This window comes from Rhinolophus hipposideros (assembly GCF_964194185.1).
Source record: "Rhinolophus hipposideros genome assembly, chromosome: 20".
NCBI lineage: Eukaryota > Metazoa > Chordata > Mammalia > Chiroptera > Rhinolophidae > Rhinolophus > Rhinolophus hipposideros.
This window is the reverse complement of record NC_138066.1, coordinates 32,597,869-32,611,700: the sequence shown is the minus strand read 5'-3', so window position 1 is coordinate 32,611,700 and position 13,832 is coordinate 32,597,869. Positions and strand designations below refer to the sequence as shown.

General features: G+C 47.3%; 1 protein-coding gene across 1 annotated transcript; it reads right to left on the bottom strand.

Annotated features, from left to right (window-relative positions):
• Nucleotides 1-9,261: 9,261 nt before the first annotated feature.
• On the bottom strand, nucleotides 9,262-11,910 carry GNGT2 (G protein subunit gamma transducin 2). Its single transcript, XM_081028839.1, has 2 exons — nucleotides 11,817-11,910; nucleotides 9,262-11,384 (listed from the first exon to the last, which is right to left on the bottom strand). Exons 1-2 carry the CDS (start codon nucleotides 11,898-11,900, stop codon nucleotides 11,259-11,261), a joined length of 210 nt encoding a protein of 69 aa, XP_080884965.1. The 5' UTR covers nucleotides 11,901-11,910; the 3' UTR covers nucleotides 9,262-11,258.
• Between the last annotated feature and the right edge of the window lie 1,922 nt (nucleotides 11,911-13,832).

Sequence of the window (13,832 nt, the reverse complement as noted above, 5' to 3'; positions counted from 1 at the left end):
GAAATCTCCCCCGCCAAGTTTGCCGTCCTCCCGGTTTCCCGGGGCGAGGGCCAGGACCCCTGGAGGCGGCAGGATCTGACACCCTCGGACTACGGTAGTAACGTTGGGACGCGGAAGCGCTGGCTGCCCCGCTTTCCCCTGCCGGTGCGGCCTGGCGCTCAGGGCCTCGGGCCCGGGCCAGACTCCCAGAGTTCGGCGCGCCTGCGTGGGGCTTGAGGAGGCTCCCGGCCGCCTAGAGAAGCCAGCAGGTCCCATGGTGTAATGGTTAGCACTCTGGACTTTGAATCCAGCGATCCGAGTTCAAATCTCGGTGGGACCTCTGTAGACTTTTTGGTTCTACAATTCCTGTTTTGGGGACTGCTGGCGGGCGCGGCCACCTCGGATTGTGCCGTTTTCCCTCGTGACCTGAGGGACAGCGGTGTAGGGTCCCTCCCCATCTCTCAAGATACTTTCATTCCAGGGCCTGCCAGAGGGTCGCAGCGCGCATGCGTGAGAGGCGGCAGAAAAGTCAACGTGTCAGTGGGAGACTGAATGTGCCGTCACCACCCTGGAGAGGACAACCAGAGGAACCTGAAAGATTTCCAGGATACTGCTTCGAGCAGGCAACGGCGGCAGTCTTCGGGTCTAGGAGATCCAGCCCCCCGAAAGCTGCCCGACATCCTCGTTCCTATTGGCCAATGCGATACATTTCTGCTCTGGGAGCCAAGGGGCTCGGACAGGAGCGACAGACAGGCTGGGGAGGAGGACGTGGTTTGGGAGTCAGCCCGGCTGTGAGTTCAGGCAGTAGGCAGTGAGGTTGTCTGTCCCTTGGTGGGGACAGAGTCCCAGAGAGCAGTTTCCAGGTCTCGGCCTCCCTCCGGTAGAAAGGTGCTGGCTGGGGTTGTAGGTGGCCATCAGCTGTAACCAGTGAACCATTAGCCACTGATATAAGTGCCCTGGCTGGGCGGGTTGCTGGGTTGGTTAGCAAGGAAGCCGCAGGCAGATTGCAGATGGTGTGGCTCCTGCTTCCCGTGTCTCCCACCCAGCTACCTGCAAGAATATAGTGGTATGAACCCCCTACCCATGGCCGTCCGTGGTCCTTTTTGGCCTCACCGTATTCTGCATTCTTATGCGGGGAGCGGGAGCTGACACCCTGCCTGACAGTCTTTCTTTCAATCAGAAAAAAATCCTTACTCAAGCTATCCTTCATCAGTTTGTCTCAGTTGGTCAGGGCACCTCTGCCGGCTGTTTGCTCATCATATCCATGTTCTGTTTCTCCCGAGTGGAAGACGGGGATCTCAATGGGGTTCAAAGGGTTGAGCGAATCTCTCTGTTGGCAAACCTGGCCTGGTCTGTGTTTTGGGTGCTGACCAGGCGCACGTGATTTGCGGGAAAGGGCTACCTCTGGGATAGCTGGGAAGAGACGTGCAGGAGTGTTGCCTTCTTTGGATTGGTATCTGGGTTTTGAGAGCTGTCTGTCCCTCTGGGATAAGTGAGCCGGGAGCAGGGTGACGCATTTGTTATCTCCCTGCAGGGTGATTGGCACTGTGATTATACGTTCCCACCCCTTGGGAGGATCCCATGGAAACAGAGGATCCTGGCACTGCTCTCCGAATCTCTCCCTTGAGCAACCCTCACCCCACTCTACCACACACACCCTTAATAGGTTTGAAAGGATTTGTGTGTATGAGCGATCCCAGCCTCAAGAGTACCTGTGCATGAGAGGCGGGAGGACTTACTGTACCAGATATTAAAGCTTATTATCAACTATAAACTATAGGAATTGAGATAGTGTGATACTGGTGCAAGGACAGACAAACACACCAATGGAACAGAATAAAGAGCCCAGATACAGCCCCAAATGCACTTGGGCAAGTGATTTATGACAAAGACACTGTAGAAAAGGACATACTTTTCAATAAATTATTCTGGGACAATGGGTGTCCATATGGAAAAATATGAAATCATATTCCTCCCAACCTACCCTAAACACAGCAATAAATTCCATGTGAACTATAAACAATGTGAAAGGAAAAGCAATAAAGCTTTTGGAAGACAACATGGGAGAATATTTTCATGACCTCAGGGCAGGGAGCCTTCTTAAACAAGACACAAAATGTTCTAAAAGCTTGATATATGTCCCCATAGTAATATAATATTCTATGTTCTGATCAAAGACTGCAATAAGAAAGTGAAAAGGTAAGACACAGAATAGGAAAAGGTATTTTGAATGCATAACTCACAAAGTACTTGTATCTAGATGATGCAGAGAACTCCTAAAATTCAATAAGAAAAAAGACAACCTAATGACTTGATTATTAGCAGAAGACTTGAAATGGCATGTCACGTGACGGACCTTCTGGCGGCTTGAAATGGCACTTCACAAAAAATAACTGATATACATATGCAAAGATGCACAGCGTCGTTAGTCATCAGGAAAATGCAAATTGAAAGCTCAATGAGATACCACTGCACACTTACCAGAATGACAATGCTGAGTGTTATCAGGACTGTGGAATAATGTGAACTCTCATGGGAGTGTAAATTGGTGGAAAACAGGCTGACATTAACTACTAAGGTTGAAGATATTCATACCCTATGATCTAGCAATTTCACTTTTGTACATATGCCCACAGAAATGTGGGCATTTGTGCACATAGAGACATATATAAGAGTGCATTTGGCGACGTAATACCCCCAAATCGGAAGGAACTCAAACGCCCCCCATCACAGTAGAATGATAAATACTTTGCAGTAAGGCCATACAGTGGAATACTATACAGCAACAAATAAATAAGTACATGCAACAAAACGGATGAATCTTAAAAACAATAATATTGAGCAAAAGAAGGCAGACACAAAAGAATAAAAAAATATGATTTATATAGAATTTCTAAACAGGCAAACTTACCTATTTTTTAGAGCTGCAAATTTAGATGGTAAAACTATTAAGCAAAACAAGGAAATAATTCACATGTAGGTAAGGATCCCTTTATCTTTGGGGGAGAGAGAGGACGTAATATGTATGTGCATTATTCTGAATTTGTATTATATTGTTCAATTTAAAAAGTCAAAAAGTACTTATCTAGAGACATGTTTCTTCCCTGGTCACAGATGAGGAAATCAAAAAATTGTCCACAGAGAGGGACTCAGGGTAAAGATCCTTTACTCTGAGCAAGATTATTGGCATTTGGAGGGTCAGGTTCTGTTCCAGGCATCACACAAAGGCATTGATAAATTTCATCCTGCCACTAACTGGCTGGGTGTATTTGGGTAAGCAATTTAAATGTTATGAAATTGTAACAATGTGAGGTGAGGGATGTATTAACTAAACTTATTGGTGGTAATCATTTTGCAATATATATGTAGATCAAATCATATGCTGTACACCTTAATTCATACAATGTTATAAGCAATGTTGAAAGAATTAATAAAAGAGTAAAGCCTATAAATGATAGGCTATTCATTTACTCTGTGTCTGATCCACGATAGGCTTGATAATGGTAACTGCTAGAAAGACAACCAGAATAGTGAAGAAAGACTAAGGAAACTCAGATCTTGAAAAAAGAATACATGCTTACATGGGGAAGAAAACAAACTTAGAGGGTTGCAACAGGGGCAGAGAAAGAGAATTCTATGGATGGAAGTTAGAGAGGCAAATAGGAAGAACTTTCTAACAATTTGAGCTGTCCATTAACAGAACAGCCTTGAGAAATCCTGAGTTTCTGATGTCTGGAAGTCATCTGGGGAGTGCTCCAAGGTCTTTACCACCTGGGGGGGTGTAGGAAGATTTCTGTACTGAGATGGAGGTTGGGTTCCACAAAAGTGGCTTTGCCTTCTGCTCTGAAGTTTGATTCTGCGGTGACTCATTGTACCCACGCAGGACTTTACTCACTAAGACCTTTCTCATAATTTCTCCAGTGGCTTTCACCATTTGTTTTTGTTCATTTCTACCAAGAGTCTCAGTAAGATACCTGTTTTACATCACAAACCAGTACACACAAATGCAAAATGGAAACAAAAGAAACAATATTCACCTTTACTACATGTAGAAGTACACTCTGATATTTTCTGTTGTTTTTTTTTAAGTTGGTCACAATCGACTAAATTGATTTCATAACTCACTAATGGTTCTTAAGTCACAGTTAGTAAAACGAGCTCACCACCATGCCCTCCCCTCGTCTTTCCCCTCCTAGCTCAGCTTCTCTGAAACCACCTCTACATTTTCTTCTCTTTTCACCTCAGTAGCTCAGTGGAAAACCTCTCCTCCTCACCAAAGGTCTGAGGAGACCCTTCCAATGAGCCCCCAAAAATAGCATTTTCTGGAAGGTGGCGCCTGTAGTATGTTGTACCTGACCGGAGTCACCAGCAGAGGGCAGAGCGTCAGGACAACCAGGAAAGCCAGTTCTGTGTGTAGCCAGGCCTCTCCCTTATGCTAGATTCCCAGGTTTGGCCATTCATTATCTTCTTTGTTTATTCATTTCTATGTGAGACAATGTATATGCAACACTTATCACAATGCCTGGCACATAGTAAGCCTATAAATGACAGAACACAGAGTCATTTAACACCCATTTGTTGAGCACCTACCATGTTCTAGATGCTAGAAATGCAAAAATCAAAGACTTGACCTCTGCCTTCAAGGAGCTTGAACTCTTGACTGATAAATCAAAGACTAAAGTAGAGTGTAAAATGACAAGCACTAAACTTAGGAGCATATGTGGACACAAAGTTAAGTGAAATCCAACTAGGAAGGTTAAAAAAAAGAAATCCAGCTCAGAACGGCCTGTTGAGTACTACCATTTGAGTAAAAAGGGGGAGGATGTTTATATGTATTGGCTTGTATATGCATAAAACATCTCTGAAAGGTTACATGAGAAACGATAACATTGGTTTCTGTAGGGAGGAAACTAGAGGGAGAAAGGAAGGGAGAAACTGTTTCTTTAACACCTCTTGAATTCGGAACCACCTAATTTTGAATGACCTAGTCATTTAGTCACAGAGGAGAGAGTCAGAGAAAGCTTACTAGAAGTGATATTTAAACCTAGTTGTGACTTTATATGAATTAGCTAGAGAAAGAAGGGGGCAGCATGATATGGTGTTTTAACTGGAGTCCTGGAGGCAAGTGAGGTGAGCAGTGAGGAAAGCTGAGGCCCCAGAGGGTAAGTAGGGCCCCATAGATGTGGGAAGGGTCTTGGTGCTAACCCCAGAAGTCTTGACTTGGTCTTACAAAGGTTGGAGAGTCAAGACGGGTTTAAGCAACGGAACCATACTAGCAGACAAGTGGAGTGTGGGCTAGAAAGTGGCCAGGTGGGAGGATTATTCCTTATGAGGCTGTTGAATCATGGGGCGAGAGAGGCCACAAGTCTTTAAGGGAACAAAAGGATAAACAGATGAATGTGTGAGAGATATAGAAGATAGAACATTTAGGAATTCATATCTGGTTAGATGGGATGCGGGGAGTGGGCAGGGAGAGGCAAGTCCACTGTGCCTCTTTGTTTCTTTCTTCTGGCTTCCTTGTTTTCTGTTTCCTCAGTTCTGAGGCTATAGGTGATGGATGAGTCACCCACTTCACCCATTTCTGTGGTCTGGTAGAAAATAGGAAAATCAGAGGGGACAGGGGACCGCAGAGTCTCCTCCACTACCCCAGCTTCTAACCCTTAGAAATGGTAGAGGAGGGCAGGGAGTAGGATGGTTTTGGTGCTATTTTGAACTTCACCCTAAACCCTGCTCCTGGATAAGCATCTCACTCCTCTACCAGGCCCAAACCTCTATCTCCCCTACACAGGACTAAATACAGAATAGGCGGGGCCCAGTGTAAAATAGAAATGTGTGGTCCCTGTTCAAAAATCATTAAGAATTTCAAGATGGCGACAGTAGAATGTTAAACCAAGCACAGAAACCTTCTAAGCAGGAGACCCTGTGGGGACAGAGCCCCAGAAAACAGTTTCCAGGCTCTCGGCCTCATGTGGAAAGGTGCTGGCTCAGATAGTGGATGGCCGTCAGCTGTGGCTGGTTGGCCATCAGCTGTAGCCATTAAGCCATTGGTCACTGATATAACTGCCGTGGCTACGGAGGGGAGCCGAGGAGAGTGAAGGAGGAGACTGAAGGAGAGTAAGGAGAGTCGAGGAGAGTTGGTCGGTTGGCAGCAAAGCGGACAGCAGGTCGCACGTCATGTAAACCCAGCCTCCAGTGAGACCATAGTGGTATGACTTCCCTACCTATGGCTCCATGGGTGTTCCTTTTTGGCCTCACCATGTCCTGCGTTCTTATGTGGGGAGCGGGAGCAGAGACCTCGCAGGCCGCCCCGCCGGCCACCCCGCACGACAGACCCTATGTGATAGCAGAGGTGGAACACACCCATGAAGCTGGTCTTGTCCCCAGGCCTCAAACTCAGGTAAGGAATTAGTCAGCAGGCTCTCACTTTCCTAGGGGCCCTAACGTCATGGTTGGGTAATCAACCTCTGCCTAAGGCACCAAGATGCCTTAGCACACAAGATCCTATCCCTCCAGGTTGTAGGGCTGAGATATTATACAAAAGGCACTAGGGGTGGGCGGGACTGGGCTGTCTGAGCCACTAGGAAGGATTTCTGAGTTTTGGCCAGCTTCGGAGCTGAGCTCTGAGTTAACCAGTCAGCTGTTCCCCTCTTCCCCTCCCCTCCTTCTAAAGCCTGGGAATCCCATCCCAGGAGTCTTCAGAGAACATGGAGTGTGGAGGGAAGGGGATATAGAATTTGAACATTGAGAATTATTCAACTTGACGTTGGTTGATCAGAAAATCAGGCGTGTAAAAGCATTCCCCATCTCTTCCTCCCTTTTCCTGACTTGGCATCATTTTACTGCTCAGAGTCATCAGAATTTCAATTGTCCAGTCTCTGTTTGGTGTCCTCATAGCTCTGTCCTTCCCTTCTTGACCCTTTTCATGGCTGTTTTCCTCCATCCCAGCCTAAGTTGCTGATATTCTCCAAGTTCTATTTTTAGCTTCTTCTGGGTTCGATCCAGGCAGCCATCTTGAGCAGTGTCACCTGCTTTTGTAGTATCAGTGGCCATCTCTCAGCAATTGTCAACAGAGCACAAGGGGAAGGAAGGGAAGCCTAGGGAAATCACCTGGTAGGGAGGGCTTCTTCGTTGGTGACACCAGCATTTACTCAGTAATCCCAGAAAGAAAGTTAAAGTCATCCTTGAAGTTTCCTGGCCATCCTCCAACATCCAATCTCTAAACTCTGAAATTTTTACTTTTTAATTATCTCTCCAGTTCACCATCTCGTCTCCCTTTTTACTCCACTTTCCCGATACAGTTCCTAATCTCATCTGAGGACCTGGATCCTCGTGATCCCCCTTTCTCTGGGAACTGCCCTTCTGAAAGGGAACTGAAAGTCATCAGGGAAGGAATTTCTTTCTCTCTGATTCCTGGGAAGCAATTAAGATTCAGACAATCAGGTTTTAGAGCAAAGTTGAAGGACTGAAGATAAGCATATCTGGAGAGAGCTATGTGGCTGGTTCCCTTAGGGTGAGCTCAGAAACTGAGAATATTCAAATGTCACGAACAGGTTTACCAGAAGTCCCCCTGTAAAAGAGGCTCTTTATAATCCCACAGGGCTGAGTAGGGCTCATGAAACAAAGGATCCAGAGAGACAGGAATAGAGCTTACGCATGAGTGGAACAGCATGGGCATCCCTTCATTAAGGCCAGTGTAACTCCACCAATGAGCCAGCAATGGTGACAACCCTGAGCCCCTCATATAACACCAGACATCAAGGCAACCAGACAGTTCTCTGGTGGCAGATCAGTGGAGGGGACAGAGACTTGTCACTGGAATAGGCACTTATTTAGGAATTGGCTTTATGTTCCTTGCCTTGTCATGTCCCTGCCATCTGTGGACTTATGGAATGTCTTCTAGATGGCCATGGTATCCGAGACCATACTATCTCCAACCCAGAAACGCTTCCCAGCAAAAATAAGTAAGATGCTATGTGTAATGTGGATCCAGGAACAGAAGAATGACACTGGTGGAAAAGCTGGGGAAATCCAAATAAAATCTGGAGCTTAGCTACTAGTATTGCACCAATGTTAATTTCTTAGTTTTAATAAAAGTATCGTGGTTATGTAAGGTGTTAACATTAGGAGAAGCTAATGGGTGAAAGGCACCTGGGAATTGTGTACTATCTTTGCACATCTGTACATCTAAAATTATGAGATGTACATCTAAAATTATTTCAAAATGAAACCACTGAATTTGAAAAAAGAAGTTAAGGCAAGGGGCTAATGTTGACAGGATTTGCTGATCTCACCATGTGTCCATCATCTGGAAGCTAATGACTTTACTGAGTGATGGACTGGCCTGGTAAAGAAGTTTAGAGACGCTAAGAGACACCACTTTGCAAAGATGAAGTGCTGTCAGAAGTCTGCTGGGTGTATTCTGAACCGAACCAGTAACAACATACAGCGCTTTTCTTTCAGAGCTAAAAAATCTCAAGGATGGGATAGAGGTGGGGATGGATGGCTTAGATTACATCAACAATGACCACTTTCAGAATGATATTTTTTTCTTTGTTCTTTTTTTAAGGAGGGCACAGCTCACAGTGGCCCATGCGGGGGATTGAACTGGCAACCTTGGTGTTATCAGCACCACGCTCTAACCAACTGAGCTAACCAGCCACCCCCAAAGAACAGTATTTCTCATCCTCTCAACTTGCTAATGTAAAGGTTTGAGCATGCAAGGAATGCTGACACCGGGGCACAAAACAGTGACACCTTTGAAGTGAAAGGTGAGACTGCCCTCAGCCATTTGAGGCTCCGTCTGGTACTAGGAAGACAGACAGAAAAGGGGGTCAGAGTGTTGGGCTCATGACTGGCTTTGAGGCTCAGAGGTCCTAGGATTGTTACCACACCTTGGGGTGGCCAGGGAGGGAATGGGAGGAGCCAGGAGCACATCTGGGGTGCCATGCCCTGAGTAAAGGTGAGCATAAGAAACTGCTACCCTACTCAAACCCCTGCCAAAGGTTCAAACTCCTTAGGAATAAAGGTTAGATTCACTCCCCTGGAGCAAACAGTGCAATCAGTAAGATTCTACCTGGAGGTAGAAGAACAAGGATTGGTGGTGGAAGAAGGAAGCCGTAGCCACATGGCCCATAGCCCTATGACTGTAGCCCCCATCTGTTTTTCTTTTCTTACTGCTGGAACCAGATGGAGTATTTCCCCTTCCCCCACATGAAAAAATAAGAATGATTGTATTTCAATGTTTTCTCATTCCCCCTTTCCTTCTCTTCAGTGCAGTATATTGAGAGTGGCTAAATTTATTCTAAGTTGCAGAATGGTGAAGTGGGGTCCGGATGGAACTGGGAAAGGAGTGGACACTCCTCGGGAGATCCTGGACTCTGACCAGTGAGTGGCCTGTGACTTCGCCAGTAGGAGCAGGACACGCCCTTGGGCTGTGATCCTCTGTGGAGGGGAGGCTGAGTGAGTTTGCAGCTCTGTATTATCACTATAATATGTTAGCTTGGTTTTCAAATACTTGCTTTCAACCCTATCTAGTAATCCCCGAAGCCAGAAACTCGGACTTCATCCTTGACAACTTCCTTTCCCTCACCTATCATTCCATGAGATGTCAAGATCTGAAAACTTTATTTCTCAAAGAACTCTTCACCCCCATCTCCCGCTCAAAACGTATGGCCACTGTCTTAATTCATCTCTCCGGATTTAATAATCATTTCCTTAATTGCTTCTCTGCCTCCACTTTCCCCTTTCAATCTTATCAAAAGTCAATTTCCTTCTAAATGCTAACATGGCCGAATCACTCCCAACATATAGGGTTGTTTAGTACAGCCAACAAGACCCCTCTGATCATCTTGAACCCCACCTCTCTAGCAGCGAATCCTAAGGATCTAGGCTTATCTCTCCTGACATTCCAACAACTCCAGTCTGATTGGTGTTTGCTGACTGGTTGGAATCAAATCCTGGTTCCTTTTTTTCCTTTCTCATATCTGTGTTTCTGTTTTATACTGTGCCTTTAACCAGATTTACCATCTATTCACCCCCCCATTTACAACTTAACCCTTTATGACTCAGCTCAGGATATCACCTCCTTCTAGAGGCCTTTCCTGTCAGCTGTCCCAGAATGCAACACACACCCATTCAGCTGGAGGCTGTAACCCTCTTATGGGGATTCCCAGCATACCCCATGCAGACCTCTGATGGTGCACTGAATGCATTGTATCATGCGTGTCTGTCTGTAGCTCCTTTAGACAGCAATTGTCCTGCTAACAAGACCCAGGAATCAGTCTCTCCTTCATTGTACCCCCAGACCTTAGCCGGATCAAGACTCCCTCCTGCTAATCAAAGCCTGTCCCTCAGCTACTTACTTAAATATCTTTCTAGGCTTTGTATTGCCCTGAGGGTGAACAAGAAAGTTCTTTCCTGAACTTCAACAAGGTCCTTTAACACTTGACCCCATCTCCCTCTCCAGCCTCATGTTTTATCACTACCTGTTCTGCCTTTGCCCCCACTGGCCTGCAACCGTTCACAGTGACCTTGTTCATTGCCCTGAAATGTCTATCTGCCTGCTATGTGTGCCTACACCGCCCTTGACTTTCCTTCCCCATAGTAAACTTACTAATTTAACTGTAAACTCTGTTCCATGTCTTCTCTGCTAAATTCCATGAAAATAGGAGCCACGTTAGTCTCGCTGTCCCTAGTACTCAGCACGCAATAGACTCACAATCATATTAAATAAATCATGAAATCATGGCTTTACAAACTCTTTTTGTCCTCAGGCCATCTGGGGTGATCTAAATGACTAGGAAGAGGATCTGAAGATCAGACGTGAGATGGGGAAAAGGGCCTCCCAACTCTGGCCCTCAACCCAAACTACTCTGATGGAAATGCTTGTTCCTAGGAACAGAGTGGTGGGGGAAATAGGAGGGGTTCTAAGGAGGCACAGATGTCTCCTAAGGTCTGCCCTCTGGGATCTCACGGTATTGCAGGCTCTTCAGAACCCACCACGCACGGGGCCAACTGCTAAGGTTGGAAAGATCCAAGTGTTTCCAAGCGGGGTCAACAGGGACCCAGCAGGTGGAGGAGACAGTGGAGGGAAAAGAGTTGAAAATGGGGTCGGGGAATGAATTCACAGTGCATGCAGCCAGATACCTTTACCTACTCATTTTGTGACTTAAGAGAAGGAGGAAATTTACTGGTTCCCTGGGAGTCCCAGGACACTTGGTTCTGGGTGAGGAATAGGGCTAAGGAGGGACAGACATTCAGGGTGACGGGTTCCGGTGCCATCAGCTTATCATACAAGCGCCTTTCTCCTTGAAGGGATTCTTGTCCTCAGGGATGCCTTTGAGAAGAGGGTCGTTTCCTGCTTGGGCCTCCACATAATCCTTGATTTCTTTTCCCGTCTTAGAAATCTGTGAAAAAATAAAGTATAGTTCCAGCCCTTGTTTGTTGTTTAGGATCCATGACTTGGTTAGTCCCAAGAAAAGAGGCTTCTGGACAGGGTGGAGATGGCGGCCAGAGAGGAGAAAGACGAAAGGGACAGGCAGGTGTGAGAGGAGTGTGAGTTCCTTGCCCAGAACCACAAAGTCTGATTCTGACCTGCGAGGGACACGGGGCCAGGCCCAGGCCGAGACAAGGCTGGACAGGCTGAGCCCGCCAGGTGCAAAGGTTCTCTCCTGTGCACCTCCATGGGGTCAAACCCCAGCCTCCTTCCACATCCTACCCCATCCCAGAGGCACCTCCTGCTCCTTGTAGTGCCCTGAAATGGTCCCCCCACCCCGTTGTTTTTCCTGTCCGGCTCCATAAGGAACAGGAAAGGGTGAGAAAGGGAAAAGGTGGCTCACCGGGGCTCTTGGGTTCCTCACTTCCTTCTTCAGCTGTTCCACCTCCATCCTCAATAATTCCTTCTCGCTGAGCTCCTGGGCCATCCTGCCTTGGAGAGACCTGGTCTTGGAAAGGATTCTGCAGCCGGAATTGCAAATCTCCCGGACTCCCCAGCTCCCTCCTCTGCGCTCTCCAACACCTCAACTTCTACCCTCTTCTCTGCCTTGTCCCTCATTGCTCATCATCTGTTCCCCGCTCCTCCCCATCCCACCTCTGTCATGAGTCTAAGCTCAGAAAGAGAGGACACTTCCAGTCTGACACGGGTGGCACCAACTCTGCCCTCGGATAAGAACCTGTCTGTGGAGGAAACAGGAATCAGAGCATGGAGAAGGGAGACAAAAAGAGTTTCTTTCAGTGGGGAAGATTTGGGTAGCAAAGTTATTGTTCCACATACAACACAGATAGAAGTATTCAGAAAATCCCAGGTCCTGTCAAGGGAGAGTGTACCCGAATGGTTAAGAAAAGAGCTCTGGAGCCTGTCAGACTCTAGCTCTGATCCCGGCTCTGCTGTTTCCAAGCTGTGTGGCTTGAGGCAAGTCACTCAACCTCCTGGAGTCTTAGTTTCCCCATCGGCAAAATGGGCATTATAATAATAGTACCTACTTTATACATTTATTGTGAGTACTAAAAACTAATGCTTATACGAGTAAAATATTTTAATACACTGCCTGGCACATAGTAAACACCTAATACCACCATGATCATCAATAGCATCTCTACACGGTTACCAGGAAGTCCTGTCTGATACCTAACCTCCATCATTCTAAGACTCTATCCAGCTCAGTACAACCTCAGCCCCTCTCACCTGCCAAGAAAAAGCGTGCACTTCAAGTCCCCGACTCAGACAAGACGATGTTTGAGTATCCCAGCTCCTCATCAGCTGAAAGTCTTTGGATAAAGCAGATGGTCTGGAAGCCCAAATCTCTGATGCCTAAGCGGATCATAGGCTCATGGTTCTAAGCCCATCCTTGGGCCTGAGCCTCCAAGCCCTCGCTGCCACCAGAGCAGACCCCCTGACCCCTGCATCTGCCCCACTCCTTTGGTGATCCTTCTGGCTTAGAGCCTATTTCCCCACTGCTCACCCCCCTCTAGTCCTACATGCTCTCCTCCTCCTGCCTTCTGTCCCAAGCCCTTCCCTCCCTTCCCTCTGAGGGGGCATTGAGGCTATTCTTCCCAACGAGGCAAGTCCTAGACCGTCTCCTAACTGCCCTCACCAATAAGCCTTGGTGCCCGCCATTGGAGCCCCACCATTTCACCTTACAAGGTTTTCCCAGCTCACTCTTCACTCAGTCATCCAATGAAAGTGTACTCACATAGGCTGCTGTGCTATTTAGCACTCGGGGCCATGGCCACCTCTCACGCCTGAGTCGGTGCTTCTTTGCCTCCACGCCTCCCTCTGGATCCAGGGCGTGGGTCTCCCTCGGCAGTCCTCCAGCACAGGGCCTCTACCCTGATCTTTCTCTTGCTGTCCCCCCAGGACCACCCACGATGACAGACACTGAGCTCCTGTGCAAGCAGATGCCTGTCCAATGACAAGGGGACCCTCTCAAGGAGCAGGTGTTAAAGAACCGATGTGGTCACTGAGCAATCCTCTTTTTCTCTTGCCTCTATGATGACAGACGGCAGTGGGAGGGCCCAGAGTCCACCCTAACTTCCCATGCTCGGGGAGCTGAGTCCCGCTCTCAGCTGTGAGCTCTAAGAATTTGAGATCAGGACAGGACCCTGGAGGTCATCTCGCCCAGCTCCCCCGTTAATGCAGGAAATAGAGCACCTACCCCCTAAGGCCAGCTCGGTGCTCTATCATACACCGCTGCTTCCTAAACCTGACCAGTTCGTCCGGAAACTGAACTTGCTGCTTCTCAAAGCCAAGTCCTTCCTGTTGTCTAGTATCTCACAATACACTCGGCCCGTTTCACCTTGTCCTGCCTCCATCGGGCACAGAGCTTGTACACCAGGTCTTCACCACACGGAACCCT